Below are 23,583 nucleotides of genomic sequence, written 5' to 3'. Positions count from 1 at the left end.
ACTAACAGGTAGGCCAAGCAACTGCAGTGTCTGTGGGCTAGGATAGCTGTTGGTTTCCACCTCCTACGTAGGGTTTGTGTACCACTAGATCTGTGTAAATGTGAATTTTGTAGTGCTCTCCCCCACTTCCTGGTAAATCCTTGCAGAATTGGGGTTGAGGGATGGGCGCCCATAGGGGATAGTATTGCCATTTAAAGTATGTGACACAATCCCCCAAGCATTTCCATACCACATTACACATCATCGGTTTTGCACCTGAGCCATATTGAGAGGGAGAGCCACAGGGTGCCAGGAAGATGTAGTGAGTGTGCACACCCGTGGGGATAATCATAGCCTCCGAGATCCACAGGTTCTGGGTGCTGACTCCCCTGCCTGTACTTTGAAAAGGGGGAGGAAGCTCCCTCTCCATGACAGAACAAACTGCTGGACACTCCACAAGGGGAACTATAGAATATATCTTTTTTAAAAAATTCTAATTGTTAAGTTATAAAAGATAGAAGTGAACACAAAACCATTCTCATCCATAGCAGGCCAATGCTTGTAAACAGAAGTATATATGAAATCCCACATTCACTTCTCATAACAAGACTTCATACAGCTTCCCTCCTCCTTGTCTCCCTCTAATGGATGTTTCCATGGCTTGTGTTTTTATGTGATACACAATAAGTAAATATATTTGCTCATACCTGAGCAGGAGCCACATTCTGCCTACTTAAGATCTAGGGATGATACATGCTATATAACAACCAAGTGTTATTACCGTTTGCTTTCTTACCACTCACATGAGTAAAAAGAGTGGATTTAATGATAATCTTGATGTATCAAGTTCCACCAGCCCTTTAAAGAAATTCTAAAAATAAAAACAAAACAAAACCGAAAACCCTCATGCCATTGAAGTTGAATTCAGATTTTGCAATCATTCATACTTTCCTTAACCATATGTATTGATTACAAAGACCATTTTTTGTTTTAAAAGCTATACACGACAGTGTGTAAAATATTATTTAGCATAATCGTTCTCCCAAGTGCTCGCTAGGATCTCCTTTCTACTCACCCATTCCATAAAATGTTCTAACTATGGCAAATGTCTCTCCAGGCAGGAGGGATGGAAACAGCTTCCACTTAAGTACATTTTTGCTACTGTTCAGTTGATCAAAGAGAGCCCTGAGAAGAAGAGGTGAGAGGTCCACGTGGGGATTTACAAAGTGCATAGGCGTGATAGACTCCTGAGTTCCATGGATTTCAATGGGAGTTAGACACTTAACCTGCTTAGGTGCTTTTGACAATCCCACTGGATGTCTAGCTGCTTCTTTTTAGGGACCTAAAACTCTTTAAAAATCTGGTCCTTGGTCCTTGCCAGTCTGAGGAGAAAGGGACTGAATTTTAGACCAGAACTTACATTTTGGGCCAAGTCTTCAGCCTGTGAAAATTGACATAGCTCCAATGATTTGAATGGAACTACATTGATTTACACCAGCTTAGGATCTGGTCCTTTGCTTTTTAAAGGAAAAGATGTCTGAGGTATCCCCTCACACAACTCTTATGTAGTATGGGGTCTATTACTTGTCCCCAGTGGTGGTTGCCCCTGTAATGCAGGTAATGCAGTGTACCTCACCTTTGCTTTTTAAGAACAGTTCCATGATAAATCTGCTATTAAATAAAAATCAGAAATAAAATACCAACCTCCCAAACTTTCAGCAGTAGTCAGTTTTTTTTTAACTAAAGGGAAGTATAACTTTCATCTATTTATAAATATATTAATCTATTTATAATAAATCATTTAAAGTGGTTTAAATAAGTAATTTTTAGCTGATTCCTTGCTTTTACTAATGTTACATCTTGGTTACAGTGTCTGTGGTTGCAGTTAGATTCAGGGAAAACTGAGGGCTTATTTGTTAGTTCCCAGAATCACGTAGAAGCAATAACGTTGGCTCTCATGACTTTTAGATCTTGACTAATTTCATATCTAGTGGGAACCACAGTTTTATGTTTCCCTATATTTGCAGTCCAACAAAGGTTACTTTTTACTATTTAAAAAGCATTGCAAAACTGCTTTCCCCTGCCACTTACAGTATCTGGTAAACTAGATTACTGCCATTCCTTATCTATAGTTCTTTCAGGATCTGCTATCTCAAGGGTTATTTGTACAAAATTGAACTGCCAGTTTGATTACAAGTAACGGGTCCATATGATTGCCACTTTGCATTACCTTTTATGGTGTAAGTCCTTGAATGGCTTCACTTTAGTGAATTATTGTACCGTTTCATTCCTTAAGATAGTCTAAAACTAAACTATGATTTTAATGTTTAAAACTAAAGATATGATTTTAAGCATATGGCCTTTTAAAATTATTTTATGTTTGCCAAAGCTGAGCTATAAAAAATGTTAAAAACTTATTTATATACCAAAGCCTCCCATCCTAGTTTAGGCCAATTCAAAGCACACTGAAGTAAATGGGAATTTTCCCATTAGTTTCAATGGGTTTTGGATAAAAACCCTTGGTAGTATTTTTGTTGTTGCTGCAAATTTTAGATGAATCCTTATTTGAGGAAATGGATATGGGAAAAGGGCCTGATCCTGCAACCTCTCTGCACACAGAATGTTGAAGTCAACAAGGCTTGGTGAATTGAGCCCTTCAGTTTTATTTTAGAGAGAACTAAGTTCACCAGAGGCCTCATCCAGAGCCTACTAAAGTCAAAAGGCATACTCATGGACTCCTTACTGACACAAAACTCCTGTTGGCTTCAAGTGCAGTATCAGGCGCCAATATTTATTTTGCTTAAATATACTTTATTAGTGTCATTCATTGTCTCACTTAACTGGGACTAATATGCACAAAAATGGCTTTAAGAGAATTTTAAAGTTGTGAGATAAATACACAAAAGCATGAAAATTCAGTTATAGACACAGCCTCCAGTTCTTGCATACAATGAACATAGTAGGTTAACATTTAAGATGGCACCCTGCTGTGTCTAGCTACTGGAGGTTTAATCCTTAACTGTGAAATGTGTTGCTTTTGTATGTTTGTCTGACATCCTTAATTTTTTCTTTATTGTTGTTGTTTGTGTTATGAATTTCCTTAAAAATGTTTTATTGTTGGTTGATAAGCATTGCACTATGATAAGTATATATATATATATATATATGCTCAGATAATTAGTGTGAACACATGTCGTCTCAAATAATTATATAATAAATTCCATATTAAATATGGGGAAACTAAGCACAATAAACAATGTATAAGGTTTATTATTTTTACAGCTTAATTATTTTTTCTAATAATGTGCCAACATTGATTAGGCTACTTCATGGTATATCAGACAAATTAACATTTTGAGTCATAGAATTGCAACTATCTTAATCATCTTTTTTACATTGTTAGAACACTAAAATATGAATGAATACTCAAAATTTGAGAAGTTAAACACTGGCTTATGATATTAGTTTAGTATAAACTTCCGAAAATATGAGTTCATAATAGCAATTCTTTGAATTTAGATAGTGGTTTTCATTTGAGGATCTCAAAGCCCTTTAACCTTTAATGAAAATGCTAACATATCATTGTAGTTGGGTGGTCAGATCCTCAGCTGATGTAAATTGTCATAGCTACAATGGAGTTATGCTGAGTTATGCCAGTTAAGGCTCTTACTCATAATATTTATGAAAAATGCAAGGTGAGATCTGGCCCCTCTGAAGTCACTAGGAGTTTTATCATTGACTTAGTGGAGCTGGGTATTTACCTACAATCTGTAGCCATCCATTCCTATAAAGACTATACAATCTTATGGACCTTATTCTTCTCTCACTGATACCTATTTACTCTTGTATAACTCCTTTTATTTTAATAGAGTCTCCAGATTTTGTATTATTATATCTGAAATACTTCAGCAACTGTTTAACTGGGACTCGACTTTTCCTGTTTGCAATACAGTTCTGAGCTATGAAGATTATAAATTATGGGGTAATCATATTAATTGTATCTCTAGTTCTTCAATGAGTGAAACTTAATATAATCATGTTTTCAGCAGTTTCTTTTTGATGATATGCTTAGGAGACAGTAATATTTTTTTCCTAGTCAATCATAGCTGTCCTGATGATCAGTTTAAGTGCCAGAATAACCGCTGCATCCCCAAGAGGTGGCTTTGCGATGGAGCTAATGATTGTGGCAATAATGAAGATGAATCAAATGAAACCTGCGCAGGTAAATCTTTACTTGGATGTGTAAATAACTTTTATCTAAATTCCAATTCAATAAAAATTCATGCCTGTTCTCAGCACTGAGCTGAACCAGCCTACTGTTGATGATCTGATTACTGCAGTTTTAAATGAATTCAGATTTTGATGTCACTAGGGCTAGAATATAAATTATATTTTACTTAATCCCTATGCTTGACTCTGCTTTCCAAAGTAATTTGGCACTTAATCTATCCATATGGGTTGACTGTCAATGCACTACTTGGATGCAAACTTGTCCCTGCTAAATCTTTCTTGGCAGTTGGAATGTAGTTTATTATCATACTGTGATGTAAGTCATCTGACAAGTAAGCATTTTGTTCTTGTTGTTGTTTTTTACCTTGACAAATATAATTTTACTCAGTTTTCCCTGAACTCATCTGCAAATAGTTTAGTATTTGTTATATTATTTACGTATGGGGTTTTATAAGGAAGTCCCATTTGACCTTGTCTATTTATATTTCCATATCTGTCCCATTACAATAAATCTAGGAGTCCAAAACCACTCCATTCTTGCACAGAAACATACAGTCTTTAGTACAGATCAGTAGACAGTTCTAGAGAGGTCATTAGTAGTATGATAAATGTTGAAAAATAGGCAGCAAACTTACTATTCTTTTTAAGTACTGAGTGAAAGAAAGAGATTGACAGCATGTATACACATATACTGAATCCATATTATCTGACCTAAAATGTCCTAAAACCAAACTGTGTCGATGTTTTACAGGAACATCCTTCCTTTCATATTTTGTTTAAAAATCTCTTTCGCTACACTATATTTCATTTATTTTCTGATTCTGTATGTTGGCTGTTTCAAAGAACAAGAGGAAAAATGCTCACTTATAGCAGCAAAGTAAGAAATCAATGGCTTTTATCTAGTTGGGTTTCCAATACATTAGTTGATTTTTAAGTTGGGGAGTGCAAATTGGCATGTTTTAGAGAGCAGTTTCAATGGAAACTCTAAAGGAAGCCTGTCACACAAATCATAATGTGCATTCTAATAATCTAGGTAAAAAGGATGGGAATTAGAGAACTACATTCTTCACCCCATAGTACAGAGAAATATGCATTTTAATTACTTTTTATTGTTCATAGCCCAAGTGCAGTTTAGGCCAGATCCTGTAAAAGTTTTGCTCTGTTTACATGAGTACAAGGGTCTGTTGTGTAAGGGTTATTTATTTGAACAGGCTTTGTGGGATGAGATTCTTATTTGTTCTTCTCTCTGCAGTCCACACCACCTATTGGCAATGACACAAACAACTGTATTTTGTGAGAAAAAATAGAGGATTAATTGTAATGTATATAGTAATGATGGTCTGTAGTTGGATCCTGCCTGACTAGTAACTAGTACATAATTTATGTATGTGATCAGTAACAAAAATTTTAGGGGCTGATTACATAGTTGGAGTCATATAGGTGGTGAGTTGTTTCCATTTGAAATAGATACATTTCTTTGAGAAACCTTTTACAACGCTTCATGTCAGTAAATATACCAAGAGGCCTCCTAAAACTGAAGTTTTTTTAAAAAGGTTTTAAAGTTACAATGTATAATGTTATACAGTCTTTGCTTGTCTGATATTTGTATGTTATTGATTAGCTGGATCAGTACAGTTATTCTTCGAGGTTTATAGCCAGTAATATGAAAATAAAATATTATTTATAATTACTATGTCCAGTAGTTTGATAATCTTTCCATGGCCAGATTGCCTCTTCACTGTAGGGACCATGCAAATGTTACAAAGCTCAGCTAATTGTAGAGGAAGGATCTGAGGGGCCGTTGCGTGTAACAGGGCCAAGGTGTCCCAATTCTGCAGATCCAGGGGTTATAGAGGGAGGGGCAACCCTGGATTTGTGGAGGCTGAAGCCATTCCATGTACATAGGATGACTGTCCTTTTGTGCAGCTTAGCTTAGTTCTCTTCTCCTACCCTCCTCCAACATGCAGTGTAGCTCCAGCAGGAGCTTGCTGCAGTGTGCTGAGTCCCCCTATAGCTGTTCAGCTGCAGCTGTTGTGGAAACTGCGATGGAGTTTACACACCCAATAACCCAGAGCAAACCACGGTGCAATACTGGGTTAAGGAGGCGCACCCCCTTCAGCACATGCAGGGCTTTAGGTAAGAGACAGTTTGAAAGGGCACTGGTAGGCCAGGGGAAGGTGCTACAGTCTGCATGAAGAAGTGAGGTTGAAGCCTATGGGCAAAGTGACTGCTGTGCAGGTAAGACCACTCTGGGAGAAGTGATCCAAATCCCCTCTCTCCTTTGGAGGTGGGAACCCACAAAAGCCTCTGAACCATACCCCTTACCCTAGGGAAATTAAACTCCTCTAGTAAGACTATGACCACACCCCAAAGGGAGAAGCTCCAGCCTGGTTGGAGAAGACCCAGAGGAGAGTTTAACTTGGGGTAGACCAACAGGTCATCTGAAGACTGCAACATTCAGGGTTGGGACCCTGTGGAGAAGGAGGGCCTCAGTCCCCCTATTTTGCTCCCCCCGTGCATCTGAAAGAACTCCACTGTTGCGACAGAGCCCCGAAGAGAGAAGAGGAAACACATAAGAGGGGCTGAGGCTCATGATATATGACCCCGCAGGGTCCCACTCTAGAAAAGAGAGACTGAAAAGAACTGTGGAGCCATTGCCTGACCACTATGCCAGCTGGCTTTGAGACTGACCCACCATAAGGACACAACATGGGTTAATGCTGGTTCAAGTGATATTGACTCATTCCTGGTTTTCCAGACTGATATCTGGGGTTTGAGAAGGGGATGGTGCCAAGAAAAAGTGGGTTGCTCTGAGCTGCATCCCCAAAATCCCACAGTGGAACTGTGGAGTACTATCAAAAGGCCTTGCATGGTGTACTGGGGCATGCGCTGTGTGTCCATGAGAGAGAGAGAGAGGGAGCAAGCTGAGGATAGATGCTCCATCCAATAAGGAGCTAATACATTCCTCTTCTCAAGAGCTGGCATGAGGACCCATCCTGTCTTATTCTCTTGTGGTTCTGCCAAAGCCCCACACCAATGAATTTAGATGGGCATTTGCTCAAGATAATTTTGAAAGGGTAAACTGTTTGGGAACAAAGTTGTATGTTTTTATGAAACACTGCTGAACATGCCTATTCTGATGGAAAGATTTCTATATGCAGAAAGTGTGGAGAAGCTCTAAAAAAGGAGAGTCTGACTCCTGCTGTTAATTATTATATATGGATGAATAGTGCTTTAGTAAGTGTGAAGTATTAGAGTCATCTTAGCTGGTGTAAATTGGTTTAGTTCCATTAATGGTAGGAGCTGTGCTCATTTACACCAGCTGAGTATGTGGCATTTTATTTTATTTTATTTTATTTATTATTCACTAATAATGAATAATCGTCTCCATCAACTGCTCCAAATAAAGTGGCAGGACAAGATCAGAAGCCAGGATATTTGAAGTCAAATCCAGCAATTATCTCCATCACCATTGGTTGGTTTTCGCAGAATTTTTGGTATCATAACAATGGCAGACCAACAAATTCTGAAGTGTGTGTACCAAGAAATGCTGATACATGGCTGGCAATCACATGGGTGCCAAAAGCTTTGGTGGCACAATAACATTGACAGTGATGGATATAAACTGAATATACAATCAGACTACCTCAAGCATCCTGTCAGAGACTCTTCTGGGTGGCGCTCGATTTACAAGGAAGCCACATCTTTTTGGGGATTTGCCATGATGGTGATGATGAGTGTTATGATCATCATCGTCACAGTGTAGGACTGTATTTATTCCAGAAGATTTTGGTGAGCTATTTTTTTTTACTGATGGCATAGTTGACAATGTATAAAGCAATAATAACATCAAAAAATAATCCCATCAGGGAGGAAACCTGGAAGAGGATTATTTTTCAACATGACAACAACCTAAAGCACACATCAAAATGTGTAAATCTTCTTGAAGCAATAAAGATCAAGTGTTTAGTACTTTGCCCATCATAGTCACTTGAACTGAATTTAAAAGAAAAAAAATCATAAGGATTTTTTTCATTTTACATAAGCTAAATCAACAGCAACAAGGAGCATCTGAAGTAATCTAATATTGTGTGCATCTGGAAGAAGCATGTATTTAGAAGAAATATATATGTGTATACACACACCATAGGCCAAATTCATCCCTGCCATAACTCCGCTGAGTTTAATATCATTATGGCGGAAATGAATTAGCTCCAGTGTTCCCAAAAGACACTTCAGTGTATTTTTTTAACGGCAAGTGGTGTGTAAAAATAATGAACTGGTTTACTATAATGAAATCCCATTATTCCCTTTGTCTTCATCGTCAATATGTGGCTATAAACGTTGGTGGATGACAGAGGTCAGGTGAGCAATTACATGATTTCTTTACAAAACAGATTAAACCATTAATTTAATTCTTAAAGTGGAAAGAAAACCATATACTACACAGAACTAATGAAATATAGCAAACAACTGTCAGCACATTTGATAGGGAGAAGGGATAATCGGTCATGTGAACCAGATCACCTAATTCCGAATTAAATTTATTTAAGTACTAATCACTGCTCTGAATATTTAGGTTTGGATTTTCAAAGGAGACTGGGGAAATTAAGTACCCAATTTCCTCTGGAATTCAGTTGGATTTGGATGCCTAACTTCTTTTGCCTTCTTTGAGAATGCCAGCCTTAATCCTACTTTGGCATTTTCAGATTTTTGATTATTTTGACTACAACATTAATATTGGTTTAACATTTAATTTCCTGGTAATTGCATAATTTTGTGAAACCTCACAAATTTCTGACCTACTGGGAAATCCATTATGAATTATTGAATGTAATGATAAGGGTACAGTACTGCAGGTACCTTCAATTTCCACTGAGAGCAAAGGAGATGAGGATAGCACTCAGTCAAGGGCAAAGCAAAAACCATCTAGACCTCCACCTGCTAAGTTAGTTCTAAGGAAAGCCATGGACTGAATGATCTAACAGATTGTACTCTTCTCTTGCTTTTTAAGATTTTAAGATTTTGCGTGCCTTTGTCATTGCAGCAAGAACATGTCAACTTGATCAGTTTTCTTGTGGGAATGGACGTTGTATTCCAAAATCGTGGTTGTGTGATAGGGAGGATGACTGTGGTGACGAAACAGATGAAATGGCATCATGTGGTAAGTTACTAATTATTTACCCTACATAAATTGGCCATTAAAAACATCAAGTGAAGATTTAAAGTCTGGTATAAAAAGAGAAATAAGAGGATTTTAAAGGATATTTTGGCTCTTTATGTAAGTAAGTAAGTAGATATAGTAGGTTTTTATATTTTTATTGAACCAATAAATAATTACTGCATTTCTGCCCCAAAAACTTTATTTTATTTATTTTGATTTAGAAGCTCATTTCCACTACCAAGCAGCAACTCATAATCAAATACTGTCACCCCCCACAGTTTGGCCTATAGCTCAACCCCATATCTCTCTTTGAAGGCCAAGTGAAATAAATAGGCCCTTCAGCATGCCCTGAATGTTATGCTACATTCATTTAGATTAAACATATGAACCCAAAGAGACAAAGGTGTTAACATAATGCTGTCCAATTTTAAACAAGGGTCAGGGTTTGGTTTACAGAGACCTCAGCCTGCTTCCTACTAGGGCAATCACACCATTAAAGATTCTTTGGACCTTTATGAAAGATACAAAAAAAGAAAAAGAAAAAGAAAAACAGTTAAAGCATTCAAAATGTAAAAATATTAGATTTTAACAACATCCCAGAAGGGGAAAAACAGAACAAAACAAAAACTTGTCTGATTGTCTGGCAGTTTCTGAGAAGGTATTAAAGATGGTAAAAACCTGTTCTTTTGAGGAAAAGAGTAGCTGAGAGGGGCTGGTTGCTGTTGTTGTTAAAACCTGTTTGCTAGAAGACAAAACAAAACTAACACATACAAAAGGGGAGAGAAAAGAATAGCAAAGAGAAAATGCAGTTTCTGTCTCTGGCATTCACTCTCACTTGCAACCTCACTGCTGCAAGAACAGTCACAGCATTCAGTCTTATCAGCCACTCCAAGACCTGATAAATTTGTAACAGTATGGGCTGTTTTAGGGCACTGGTTTAGCTGCCTGTTTCTGGTCACAGGCTAACAGCAGCGTAGCAAGATATACAGTCTTAGACAACTAAGCCAGACTCTTAGTAGACAGAAGGAAGAAAGAGAGAGAGAGCAAGGGAGAGAGAGAGGAAAGAAAAAACAGAATGTAGGGAAGGAAAAGGACACTTGGGGGGTGAGGATGAGAAAATCTCGCATCCCATGTGATGTTTGAGATTGAACTGGGAGAGATGGTAGTGTCATCTGGGTCCCTCTTTCTGGCCTTGTCTGGTCAGGTCATCTCTCAGGATTATGAAGAAGTAGGTCAGAAGAAGACAATGAGGGTGGCAGCCATGATGGTGGAGCTTGCTCCTTCCCTTTCTCTCATCTTTCAGTCAGCCATTATTATGGTTGCCAACTTGCCCCCCAAACCCTCTTTTTCAGAACCCCAAAAGGGGAGCGATGGGCAGAAAAGCCTATCCTTTCCTTATTTTGTTCACCAATTAGGCCTAATTTTCAATACACCAATTTTGGTTCATCGATTTCTGGTTGTATACTGTTCTTCTTTACCAGGCATAATCTTAACATAGTCTTTGAATTATACCAGTAGGCCTCTGTGTTTAGACTAATTCAGCCTTTCTGTCCCTTTTTTGCACCTTTCAGATCAACATTTGTTGTTATAGGTTATTTTGACTTTTTTGATCTTTCATTCACTTTTTACAGTTGAGCTTCAAATTAGGGTAAATTAGTAAAACTTGAGACTGGGACAGGAGGGGTATCATTGTGTTTGGGGGGACTTTACAGAGAACTCTACCTCTCTCAAATACATGAAGAGGGATCTAATATCAGAGCTTCTGCTGATTGTAGCTACGGGGAGAGAGGTGATCTGTCAGGTAGGCTGATCCCAAGCCAATCAGGGCTTTATTAATCAAAATGAACACCTTAAAATGTAACTGGAAGCTCACAAGTAAGACTGCATGTCTGTCACGGAAGTCACGAATTCCATGACTTTCTGTGACCTCTGTGACTTTTGTAGCAGCCGATGTGGCTGGGCCACCAGCAGTTTGGATGTAGGAGGGGGCTCGGGGCTGGGTCACGGAGTTGGGCTATGGGGCAGTGCTTACCTTGGGGGGGGGGAGGAGGGAGGGAGGCTCCCGGCCAATGGGAGCTGCAGAGCTAGACCTCATGGCGGGGGCAGCGCGCAGATCCCCCCTGGCCTTCCCTCCCTCTAGAAGCTGCTTCTGGGGAGCTGTGCAGAGCTGGGTAGGGAGCCTACCAGTCCTTCCAAACCCCCCCGCCCCAGCACCCACGGGATCCCGGGCCACCCCCCAGCACCCGCAGCCCCCGGCTCAAGTTTTAGTTAGGGGTATATAGTACAAGTAATGGACAGGTCACGGGCTGTGAATTTTTGTTTACTGCCTGTGACCTGTCCATGACTTTTACTAAAAATACCTGTGACTAAAATGTAGCCTTACTCACAAGTAACTAGTATAGGTCTCAAAGCAGCCATGTCATGCACTTTCTGCAAGAAGCCCTAACAAAATGCTTCCTATTCACTAAATAATAATGATATAATTGCTGACTTGCTAATTTATGTATTGTACTTGGGGAGGATAAGAATTGATAATCTAGTAATGATGAAAAGAAGAAAATGTCTTTGAAGAGAGAATTTGAAAATACTTGTAAGCTATTGACTGCTTCAGAAATTCTAACCATATAAACTTGGAGTGAGAGTTTCTAAAGCACCTAGCAAAATTAGAAACTGAAATACCATTTACTTTCAATAAGAATCAGACATCAGACTTTGTTAGGCACTTCTGAAAATTCCACCTTTAATCACTATTAAAATATATGAAATGTTTCTTACTTAAAATAAAGCTAAAATAAAAGGAATGTACCTGAGCAAGTGTTATCATTGCAGTGTTATTTTAGGTTTTCTGAAACTTCTCATTGCTCCAAACTTCTCATAGTCATTAGTGTAGTCAGCATTTTGTAGTGTTTTGTCCAGGACTTCTTTTATTTTACACTTTTTTATTAAAAGAGATAGAAAACTTTTTATTGCCATTTTTAGGAGCTCTTGTTTTGATTCTCATGGTTTTTTTTAGCACAGTTTTATTTTAAGTTTCATGATCCTTTCCTTTTTGGCCCAAAGCCTGTATAGGCATTAGTCTAGTAATGATCCTATTCTTGTTTTTAGATTTTTTTTTTCAATAAAAAGTTTAAAAGTTTACATGTCACAAGTCTTGACTTAGAACTGCCAAAGGTTTCTTTAAAAATAGCTTTTTTATTTGATCAAATTGGCATGGTTACAGCTTTCATTAGTACTTCTCCTATCATTATGCTGGCTTTTTCCTTTCACTTTTTATTAAAAATAAGAGGTTTTTTGAAAATGGATATATATATATCCATATATATATAAAAACTATTAGTTGCCCACTCAAAGAAACTCTACTAGCTTCCTGGCAAATAATAATAGATGCCTGATATACAGTTAAAAGTACAGAATATACATGTAAGTATAATAAATAGCAGTCATATAGTTGTATTCAATTCGATGTGTGTATATGTAAAACACAGAGAGAAAAGTATAGAAAGAAAGAAATTATCCAAAACAATAGCAAATACCAATATAGTAGTAAAATTTGATCTCAGATTGCCAACAAGCACCAAAAAGTAGAACATATGAGTATAAAGGATCTAACAGCAAAACAGTAGTGGCATGGAGAATGCTATCTTTCCAAAGTCAAGTTGGGATAGATAGGCTTAGCTAACATTTCTGTGCCTAAAGGTCCTGGTAAAGGGCATAGTTTGACAAAGAGTGAGAAGTTTTAACATTATATCTCTGTTATTGTGATGTCCTGTCCCTTTAAATCGTTAGGCATTCTGTGCTCACTCAGGCCTTGTCTACACTACTGGGGTAAGTCAATCTAAGTTACGCTACTCCAGCTATGTGAATAATGTAGCTGGAGTCGACATAGCTTAGGTTGACTTACTGTGGTGTCTACACTGCGCTGTGTCAATGGGAGACACTGTCCTATTGATTACCTTACTCCTCTTGTTCTGGCGAAGTACCGAAGTTGACCGGAGAGCGCTCTATGTTTGATTTAGTGGGTCTTCACTAAACCCCTCCTGATTGATCGCAGCAGCATCGATCCCTGGTAAGTGTAGACATGGCCTCATGCAATAGCCATTTGCTGTTTGGTTTTAGTTTCAGTTTTGCTTTCAGAACAATAAAGTCTCCACAGAAGACAAGTTATGCTTTAAATCAGCTCCTCCTGTGTGTGTCTATCTCCTGTTGTGCTGGGTCCAGATATAAAATATTGGCAATGAGGATATTTTATCCTACGAGTGTCTAGTGGTTCCTACTGCCTGAAAAAGAAGAAGAAAAAGTAAGCACATAATATATTTTTTTTAAAAAAAGGAAGAAAAAAGTTCACCTGGAAACAGAAGGTGGAAGACTGCTGCTGCATTTTGCTTCAGGTACAGATGGAACCAGCCAGTTAGAGAGGGGGAAATTGGTAATTAAAGACAGAACACAGCAGAAGTTTTCTGCCATTGCTGCCTAGCTGCTGCAGAGACAGAATAGTGAGGGGAGGGCGTCCATTCTTGTTCTCAAGCAAGCTAGAGAGAGAAGCAGCTTTAGCTTGCACTGGGGATCCGCAGCCAGCACAAGGAGCCCAAGTACAACCAAAGGAGTGATTCTGTAGTATAAGCCCACAGCCAGTGGAGGGAGATCAAGTGCAGGTAGTGCTGCACAGTAAAAAAAAAAAAAAAAAAAAAAAAAAAAGCGTGGGGGGGAGAGTTTCCCTGTGGAAGTGAAGGCATCTGGGATGGTGAGAAGCCCAGCAGGACAACTTCTGTGGGCAAGGTTGATGAATTTAGCAAAAACTGCAAGTCATGGGTGGTGTACCTCAAAAGTTTAGAGCAGTGTTTCCCAAACTTGGGATGCCACTTGTGTAGGGAAAGCCCCTGGCGGGCTGGGCCAGTTTGTTTACCTGCCACGTCCGCAGGTCCAGCTGATCGCGGCTCCCACTGGCCGTAGTTTGCTGCTCCTGGCCAATGGGGGCTGCAGAAAGGGCGACCAGCACGTCCCTCAGCCTGCGCCACTTCCCCTACACAAGGGGCATCCCAAGTTTGGGAAACACTGGTTTAGAGCAATTTGCAGCTTGCAATTGCATTCCAGACAGACAAGTTTCAGCCTTGCTCACAGTGATGGGTCTGAAGGCATATGGACTGCTGCATGACTTCTTGTCTCCAGCTGTGCCTGGAATTGCCATGTATGCCACAATTACTATTGCAATGCAGGAACATAGCAGAATATTATTGGTTCCATCCGCGACTCTCAGGGAAGTGAAGAATTGATAGCAAAGTCTGGTGCTACTCTAAGGTTAAAGTTGTCAGAGCATTGTTAGTTTGGACAAATATTAAGTGATATCCTTCATGATCAGTTTGTCTCTGGGTTACACAATGACCAGATCCAGAAAAAGTAACTGTCTGTATCAATGCTTACATTCAAGAAAGCTGTTGAGGTAGCTATTGCCATGGAAATCACAGAGAAGGATTCTCTGGAATGTAATGTGTACTGAGAAGTTCACCTCCTGAATCAGTGAGACAGAGAACCACAGAAACATAAGGAATTTCCATGTGGCCATTATGCATAAACTACCCACACTGAGGAGGACTGCGGGGCATGCCAGGTCATTTGCAGAAGGTGCCAGAAGAAAGGATATATCACTGTAATGGGTCTCACAGTTCAACAAGCAGCAACACAGCATAACCAAACATCCAAGAAGACACTATGAAGATTGAACCTAAGAAAAGATGGAAATTAGGAATTCATAATGTGGAAAAAGCCAAGAGCTCTATTGACATTGACCCAGATGTAGCACTGTATGTATTATCAGAAGCTGGAGTAAGAAAAAGAGTTCCTACAAGAATGGAGGTTGATACTGGAGCTGCAGTTTCACTGATTTTGTCACATCAGACGTTGTGACAAGTTCCCCTGGAAGAAACCTCCATGGTTTTGATGACTCATCCTGGAGAAAAGTTAGTCTGAAAAGGGATAATCCAGATGAAAGTTCAGCTAGATGGACAATCCATTGTTTTCCCCTTGTATGTGAGAGAAGGGAAATATCCACCATTGTTTAACAAAATTTGGCTTGAGAAGTTTAAGGTGAATTGTACCAAGATCAAGGCGATCACAAAAACACTTCAAACTCTTCAAGAAATACTGGACAGACACTCTAGAGTTTTTGAAAAAGAACTTGGACAGATGAGCAATTTGTCAGTCAAGCTCACTGTTAAGTCAGCCAGCCAGCCAACCAAAATACTGTTAGCCCAGACTTGTGCCTTATGCTCTGAAGCCTTTGGGGGCTGATTTGGACCCTTTAGAGAACATTGGAGTCTTGTCACCAGTTTCACACAATGAGTGGACTATACCTATTGTACCACTGATCAAGGAAGATGCCTCTGTCAAATTTGTAGAGATTTCAAAGTGACCCAGAATCCAGTTTTATGTTTTTGGTTGTAGTTGATGCCCATTCAAAATGACCAGAAGTTTTCAGAATGACATCTACTATTGCTACTAAGACCATTGGACATCCTTGTACCTCAGTCAGTCAGTTTGGTTTGCCGTTACAGTTGGTGAGTGACAATGAACCTCAGTTCTGTTTTGAAGAGTTTCAGAAGTTCCTAGCTTCAAATGGACATCAAGCACATAATGCTGTGCTCCATACCATCCTGTTACAAATGGACTAGTGGAGTGCTTTGAACAGATACTTAAGCACACCTTAAGAGCTAACAAGTACATTTTGAGTGTCAGCACAAATTAGATAATTTCTTGCTTATCTACAGGAACATACCATATGCTACTATCCAAGAGTCACCTGGAACTCTTTTCTTGAAGCAGTCTTTGTGTACCTGTAGTGTCCTGATGTTGCCTCACATGTAGCCAAATCCCAAGCTATGCAAATTGATTGATGTAAGATTCATCATTGTTTTTCTTCAAGTAAGAGACTTAGTGTGGACTTGCAACTATGGAATGTGGTACCGAGAAAAAATGTAAAATGCATGGCACCTGTTTCACTCATGGTAAAACCATATAATGGTATTTTATGGGATTGACATATGGATCAGTTGTTGCCTCTGAGTACCAGAGTCCAGGGATGTCCCAGTAGAATTTCTGTTCCTCCAATTGAACCTCCTTCCATTAAAACTCAGAAGTTTGAAGACTTGGTAGAAGAAATTTAGATTGTGTTAATTCCTTACCAGATCTAGTTGCTTCCTTACTACATGCAATTCCTGTTTTTCAGCACAATGCCACACCACCATCACGATGTTATCTCAAGAAAGTGTGAAAACCAGTAGTGTACCTGAATTTATAAGTTGTTTAGTTAGTGAGTTGCTATCCTGGAACAGAATAATCCCTTGCAATTTAAGAGACTGTGGTAGTCCACCTGCAAATGTTAGTTAGATTATATAGTGTTTTATGTTAGTCATGTAAACTATTACGGCAAAGTGTTTTAAAATAGGTTGGAGTAATGTAGTGTCCTGTCCCTTTAAATTGTTAGGTAGACTGTGTTCATGGCGGCATAGCCTCACATTGATTTTCATTTCAGTTTTGCTGGAATAACAATAAAATCTCCACCACAGACAGCTGTGCTTAAAATCCACTCTGCCTGTGTGTGTCTATCTCCTTTCTCTGCTAGGTCCAGATATTATATCAGCTATATCTCTTTTAGAGAGGAATAGGACTATCTGGAGCACATTTTATGAGTGTGAGATATTTCATATTTTACTGGAACAAAAACCACACTTGTGCCAGCTCAGCAGCTAGTCAGTAGTAGATAGATCTCTGACTACCTTTGATTTTACTCATCTTTCATCTGATTCAGCATATACAAATACAAAATACATGAAGACAACATGGTCCTTTTACAAACTTCAAAGGCACTCAGAACCTTATACTCCCAAAATGTGGGTCTCCATTCCTTTAGCTACTAGAGAATCTTTGTTAGCTTTCAGTAGTATTAAGGCTTACATCCCTGTTACCTTTTAGGGCCACCGCCTACTCTTACTCCTCCTTGGACTCTCAGAATCTCACTGGGTGCTGACTTCCTTGGTTGTCTGAAACACATCTCCCTGTGATACGATTCTCTAGTCTTTGCCCGTTAGACCAGAACAAGAGTTAAATGCCTTTTAAACTGCAGACTTTTGTAGTTGATAGTCCCTTATGTGTCTGTACAATTATTGTCCTTGGGGAAGGAAAACAGTATGAATTATTTGAACAGAGAGCAGTTCTCTTTTAAAAAAAACAAGAAGATTAAAAGCATAGCGAAAAATGTATTAAGCAAAAATAAACGGATCCCTTAACTTACCTAAAGTTTGCATTGTCTAAAGTCTATCTAGGTAGGTTATTTTCAATTTCTGTTAATGTAAGACAAAAAAAGTTACTCATTCACATGCTTTCAGAGATCAAAACTTGTGTCTGACTCCCTTGTCTGCAAGAGCAGTATGCCCCCCCCCCCCAGTATCTTGTGTGTGTCTTCCTGTCACATGAGTCCTCAAATACAAATTTTGGAAATTAAACATATAATTCCTACTTTGACACAATCCTGATTACAACCAGTCTCTACAGGGCAATAACATCAAAGACTTGAGCAGGCTAATTCAGTTCAACAAAGGATATTTTTATACATCTAGCCCCCACTATGATACAGTCATAGTACCCATTGACTTCAGTGGGACTACTCATATGCTTGAAGTGTAAGTCTTTGCAGGGTCAGGGCCCTAGTTGGTATCATTGAAAAACTTACAGGATTTTGGAATTGTAAAATCAAATGCAGTAATCTTGTCTTTTTTCCTTTTTAACTTCTCTCTAATTCATCCCTTCTTTTCTTTCCTTTTATCACCCTCCTCATTGAGTGTAGTGAAAGTATATTGAAAGCCAGTATAGTATATGTGATGTTCCCCTCTAGTGTTATCCAGACCGGTGATCTGCCAAGTCACTCCAGTCCTTCACTCTGGGAGCCAGCCTTACCCTGCTCTGCTGTGAGAACCCCCACTCCGGGGCTGTTCACGCACAGCCTCTGGCATGTAAGCTGCCCCTTGGATTGTGCAACTGAATGACACTAGCCAATATCTCCGGTCCCAGGCACAACCCTAGGAACCTCCGTCTTGCAGTGTCTGGTTATGCCCACTGGACACTGCAAGCTTATATGAGTTTGTCAATATAACAAATAAATTTTGTTTGTTATCCCAAGGGGAATCTCTGACATGCTTCAAACCAAACGCACTGCTTCAGGTAGAATAGACAAACAGATTTATTAACTATAAAGATAGATTTTAAGTTACTATAAGTCAAAGCATAAGAAGTCAGATTTGGTCAAATGAAATAAAAGCAAAACACATTCTAAGCTGATCTTAACACTTTCAATGCCCTTACAAACTTAGATGCTTCTCACCACAGGCTGTCTGGTTGCACTTCAGCCAGGCTCTCCCCTTTGATCAGCGCTTCAGTCACTTGATGTGGTGTCTGTAGATGTAGGTGAAAGAGAGAGAGACAGCATGGCAAATGTCTCTCCCTTTTATCATGTCCTTTCTTCCCTCTTGTTTTGCCCCCCCCCCCTTCAGAGTTGGGTGAGCATTACCTCATTGCAGTTCCAAACTGACCAAAGGAAGGGGGGTGACTCCCTCGAGAGTCCAACGGATTCTTTTGTTGCTGTCTAGGCCAGCATCCTTTGTTCCTGCGAGGCTGGGCTGGGTTTGTCCCATACATGCCCTGATGAACTGCCTCTCAGCTCTTGGAGAGTTTTTGCCTGGGATTATTTTAAACCATGAGGATACATTTTCAGCCTCATAACTTCACATATGAAATTATAACCTATAACATTACTATAACATTACTGTAACAATTACTATAACATCACTATACCAACCATGTTCAGTGCACCATGAGCCTTCCGAAGACACCCAACATGACAAATTTTGCAGTGGATACCACATAATCATTTTATAAAGGTGAACATGGGGGTGTAAAGTACTCCCCCAAGGTACAGAGTGTCATTATAATATTGATCATTCTGATTATTTACTTCAGAATCAATCACATGCTTTGAAAAAGCAAAATAAAACTGCAGAGGCAAGTCAGAGTACCTTTTAAGGTAAACCCTGTGGTGCTTTTAAAGTTACATTTGCTGGTAGAGCGCATTTTTAGAAGTCCCTTGAGCCTCTGCCAAATCAAGGTATTAAATGTGTTAGCATTTTTGCATATCTCTAGCATCCAGGTACAAGATGCAGGACCATTGACAAATTATTTTTAATAACTTAATTGAAAATCTGCAGATATGAGAGGAAAGGTAATGTGTTAATTCTGGTTAACACCATAAACGGATTAGAAGCTGCCATTTGTTTTCATATAAAATCTCTGGTCCTCGAAGCACTTAAAAAGTTATGGTGCTGAACGCTTGTTCACTCAGCATTCTTCATGCAAGTGAACGTATGTTAAGAAAAACACATATACTGCACCCTTGGATATTCGTCTATCTGAGGGTACAATTCTACTACCATGTCTTTATTTGTGCCTAGAATGAGGTAACAGATGCTTAATTAAGGAGGCTCTCTTTCTTTGTGTTCCTGTTCATAATTGTTAGCAGAAATTAAAATAAGGAATAGCAGAAGCTATTCCTTATTTTCATATTTTCTGTATGCCACACTCATAAACAGGGTAGTTGTATTTTTAAAAAATGCTGAGGTATAAAAATTGAGGTCTCAATCCTGAAAATGCCAGCACATGTGTTTAACTTTCAGCATGAGTATTCTCACTGACTTCAACGGGACTAGTCACATGTCTAAAATTAAGTATATGCATAAGTATTTGCAGGATTGGTGTCTCAAAAAGAGATCCCTTGAAGTTTGTGTGGCAAATATAAACATTTTGAAGCTTCATGCACTTTAAATTTCAGCAAGCTGATGTATTTGAAAGCTTTGTATAGAAGTTTGTCATTTTAATACAAATTCATGGGAATATCCTTCATATGAAAAGGTGCATTTATGCAGCAAAATCCAACTTTAATTTGTTTAGTGTCTTTCAGACAAACTAAGATAAAATACAATCGTACAGAATGAAGGACTTTTTTAGAGGAGAAAATTCTGGACTAAGCTGTTCTTTACTTTCATCTTAGTTTGTAAACACTATTCCTTTGTACAATGTACAGCAAGAAACTTTTCCTGAAAAATCTGCTGATTCAGAATGGTTGCATTTATGCCATAGACTTGCACTGATTACAGTGGACAAATGTGGAAGGGGAGTAGGAAAGGGAGTGGCTGCAAAATATGGATCTATAGATACAGACTGCACAATCCCTGGCGTATTGCTGATGTGGTTCTACATAACTTTATACTCCTTTACCGGCACTGGCAGCACGGGTAACCCCAGGCAGCTGCAATCCTGTGACCACTGTGACAAATTTCACAGGGCATATAAAAGTGTAGCATTTACTTAAGATACAGAATATATTTTTACAGTTTATTTCCTCACTCTCTCTATATTTAGGCAATAATCTCTCTGTATATTTAATGTGACTGTTCTGTGTAAATGGTGTGGCGGTCTTGGGGCAGTTAGACAGTGGTAAGGGACAGTTTCACATAGCCACACTTCTTCTCTGTGCAGGCTTTCAAATAACTATTTTTGCTGACTTTCATCAAACAGGTCCCTTCTGCTTTGCTTGAGGGAGGGAAAGGAAACTATGGGTCTAAGTAACAAAGAGAATTCTACATCATACTGTTACGTGACAGTCAATACAGTAGTTTGTCTAACCAGTTCATCTAGCTGTTTTATGCTTTTTGATTTATCAGTTTATTTATTTATTTTCATGTTTATGACTCTCTTTATAACTTCTTGCAAAGGGTATTGGTTGTGTCATCTTGTCAGCTCATCTTGAATTTTCCTTGTGTCACTTTTTCAGCATCCACTTTGTTCACTCTTAATATTTCAGTCTGGTCAAACTTTACACATCACTTATACATTTTAATCCTCTTGTAGTTTCATACTCAAGCACTATAAACAGTAAGTTAATGTGCTTAATGCTTCATGTCTCATTTTATATCACAATTTGATGCCAAGCATGAGTATACTGTAGGATTCTGACTGTGAAAAACATTGTTACCAGTCATACTTTTATGAAATAATTTACAATATTCTGTGTATGCAATATTATTTTTCAAGAGAGACAAAATTATGCTTTACTTCCTATTTTTGTGTGTGTTACTATGACTGATCCTTGTTTTCAAACTGCATTTTTCCTCATGCATTTGAATAACTCTGGCTCCCCCTGTTGATTTAGCAATTCCATAAACGTACTAGGGTTGCCAAGCTTCCAGGATTGACCTGGAGTCTCCAGGATTTAAAGATTAATCTTTAATTAAAGAGTATGTCATGTGATGAACCCTCCAGGAATACATCCAACCAAAATTGGCAACTCTAATACTTACACAAAATCATAGTTTTGCCACTTCAGAGGAAGGTTATTTCTCCCAAGATGGTGGAGGGCTGAAAATTAGAGTATGTCTGGTGGTTAGGGTCAGAAATCAGTACCAGGACCGATTGAATCCACACCATCACCTCCAAAGTACAAATACAGCAACTTCCAAGAGTCCAAGGAAGTAGTTTTAGAGGAAAAACAAAGGTAAAGTTACTGATTTTTATTATGATTCACCAGCCTTTTGCTCTGATGTGGACTTAGTTCCTCACGCCCTGTCCAGACCACTGGCACAGTGGAGGAAGGTCTGCATGGGAAATCTAAATCTGCAACACATAAACCCCACAAAATTCTAAAAGAAATGCCAAGAGGCATAAGTCTCCTTGCTGAGCAAATGGCTCTTTGCACAACACATTGTGTGATAATAAAGATGACATATATCAAAGGAAAAGTTCAAGAGGAGGCACACTGATTCAGGGGAATTGGAGACAGACACTCTAACGACCAAGCTCAAATCAGTAAAAAAATTATGCAGAAATTGCCAGAATGCAAAATCAATTGAAAAACCTGGCAAATAGAGAAAAAAAGATGTAATATAAGGTTTTAGTGGGTCTTTCTGAAGGAGGAGCTATGCTTTCCTTCATAAATAACTTCATCAAGGAAATCTTTGCCACAGAGGACTCCGAGTTTGATGTTGAGATCGGAAGATCCCATCTCAATTCATTTTAATTGGTTCCTGGGTCTTTATCTAGGCCTTACAGGTGAACATAGCATAGAACACAGAAGTCACTCCATGCATCTGAAGAAGTGGGTTTTTACCCACGAAAGCTTATGCCCAAGTAAATCTGTTAGTCCTTAATGTGCCACCGGACTCCTCGTTAGTTTTGAAAAGATATGATTGAAAAAAAGGAAAAAAATATAGGAATCTAGTTTTAATGTACAAGTTGAATGCATCTTGCAAAAGTGATCTATTAGTCTGATCTGTATAATATTTATATCTAAGACTTCAATAAAAAGCTAAATTAGAAAAAGTCTCAGCTTTGCTTGAAACAAATGAAGCATGTTCGTAACTAATTCCCATGCCATTAGCACATCTTCATTTGTCTCAGAGCAAACTTTGGCAGAGAAGAGCTGGTTCCTGAAAAAACAACAGACATTTTCAGGTAATAAAAAACAAAATCTCCAGGAATAATTGACAAAAGTGATCTCATAAGCATTTTTACTTTTCTTTTCACCCTTCCCCTTGTGCTGTACCAGGAAAACAGCTGCTTTTTTTCAGGCTTTTGATACTTTCTCTGATCTCCAGTTGTATTGATTACTTGATGAAACTCTCTCACCTCGTCTCATCTTTTGTTACCTCATCTGTGATTCTGCTTAAGCCCACTGCTTTCACTTAGCTTCCTTAAATGATATCAAAATTCAAATAATAGGCATATCTACTGCATAAAAAGCAGCAGCACATGTAAATCTAACTCCAGAGATTCAGTGATTAAAACAAGTCATAGTCATAAGGAGATCGTTCATATTATTACTAGGGTTACCATACATCCGTTTTTTCCCGGACATGTCCGGCTTTTTGGCAATCAAACCCCCGTCCAGGGGGAATTGCCAAAAAGCCGAACATGTCCGGAAAAATACCAGACAGGCACTTCCTATCCCGCAGCTGCTCTGCTCCTCCCCTGACTCAGACTTCGGCTCTGTTTAAGAGCCAAGCTGCCCGAGCCAGCGCTACCGGCTTCGGGCAGCCCCCATGCCTCCGGACCCCGAGCCGCCGGCCGGGCACTTCCCTTCCCGGGCTCCAGCTGCTCTGCTCTGGCGGCACAGG

General features: G+C 38.9%; 1 protein-coding gene across 1 annotated transcript in view; it reads left to right on the top strand.

The window, feature by feature from the left end:
• The window catches only part of LRP1B (LDL receptor related protein 1B), a 1,021,752-nt gene that overhangs the window by 495,319 nt on the left and 502,850 nt on the right, over positions 1 to 23,583 (top strand). The window contains exons 17-18 of the mRNA XM_034786032.1: positions 4,076 to 4,201; positions 9,257 to 9,373. Coding sequence (XP_034641923.1) covers positions 4,076 to 4,201; positions 9,257 to 9,373 — 243 coding nt within the window. The remainder of the gene's footprint in view (positions 1 to 4,075; positions 4,202 to 9,256; positions 9,374 to 23,583) is intronic.

Source organism: Trachemys scripta, chromosome 11 (assembly GCF_013100865.1).
Source record: "Trachemys scripta elegans isolate TJP31775 chromosome 11, CAS_Tse_1.0, whole genome shotgun sequence".
In the NCBI taxonomy this organism is placed as follows: Eukaryota; Metazoa; Chordata; order Testudines; family Emydidae; genus Trachemys; species Trachemys scripta.
Note: the sequence above shows the minus strand (reverse complement) of the source record. Positions and strands in the feature narration are given on the sequence as shown.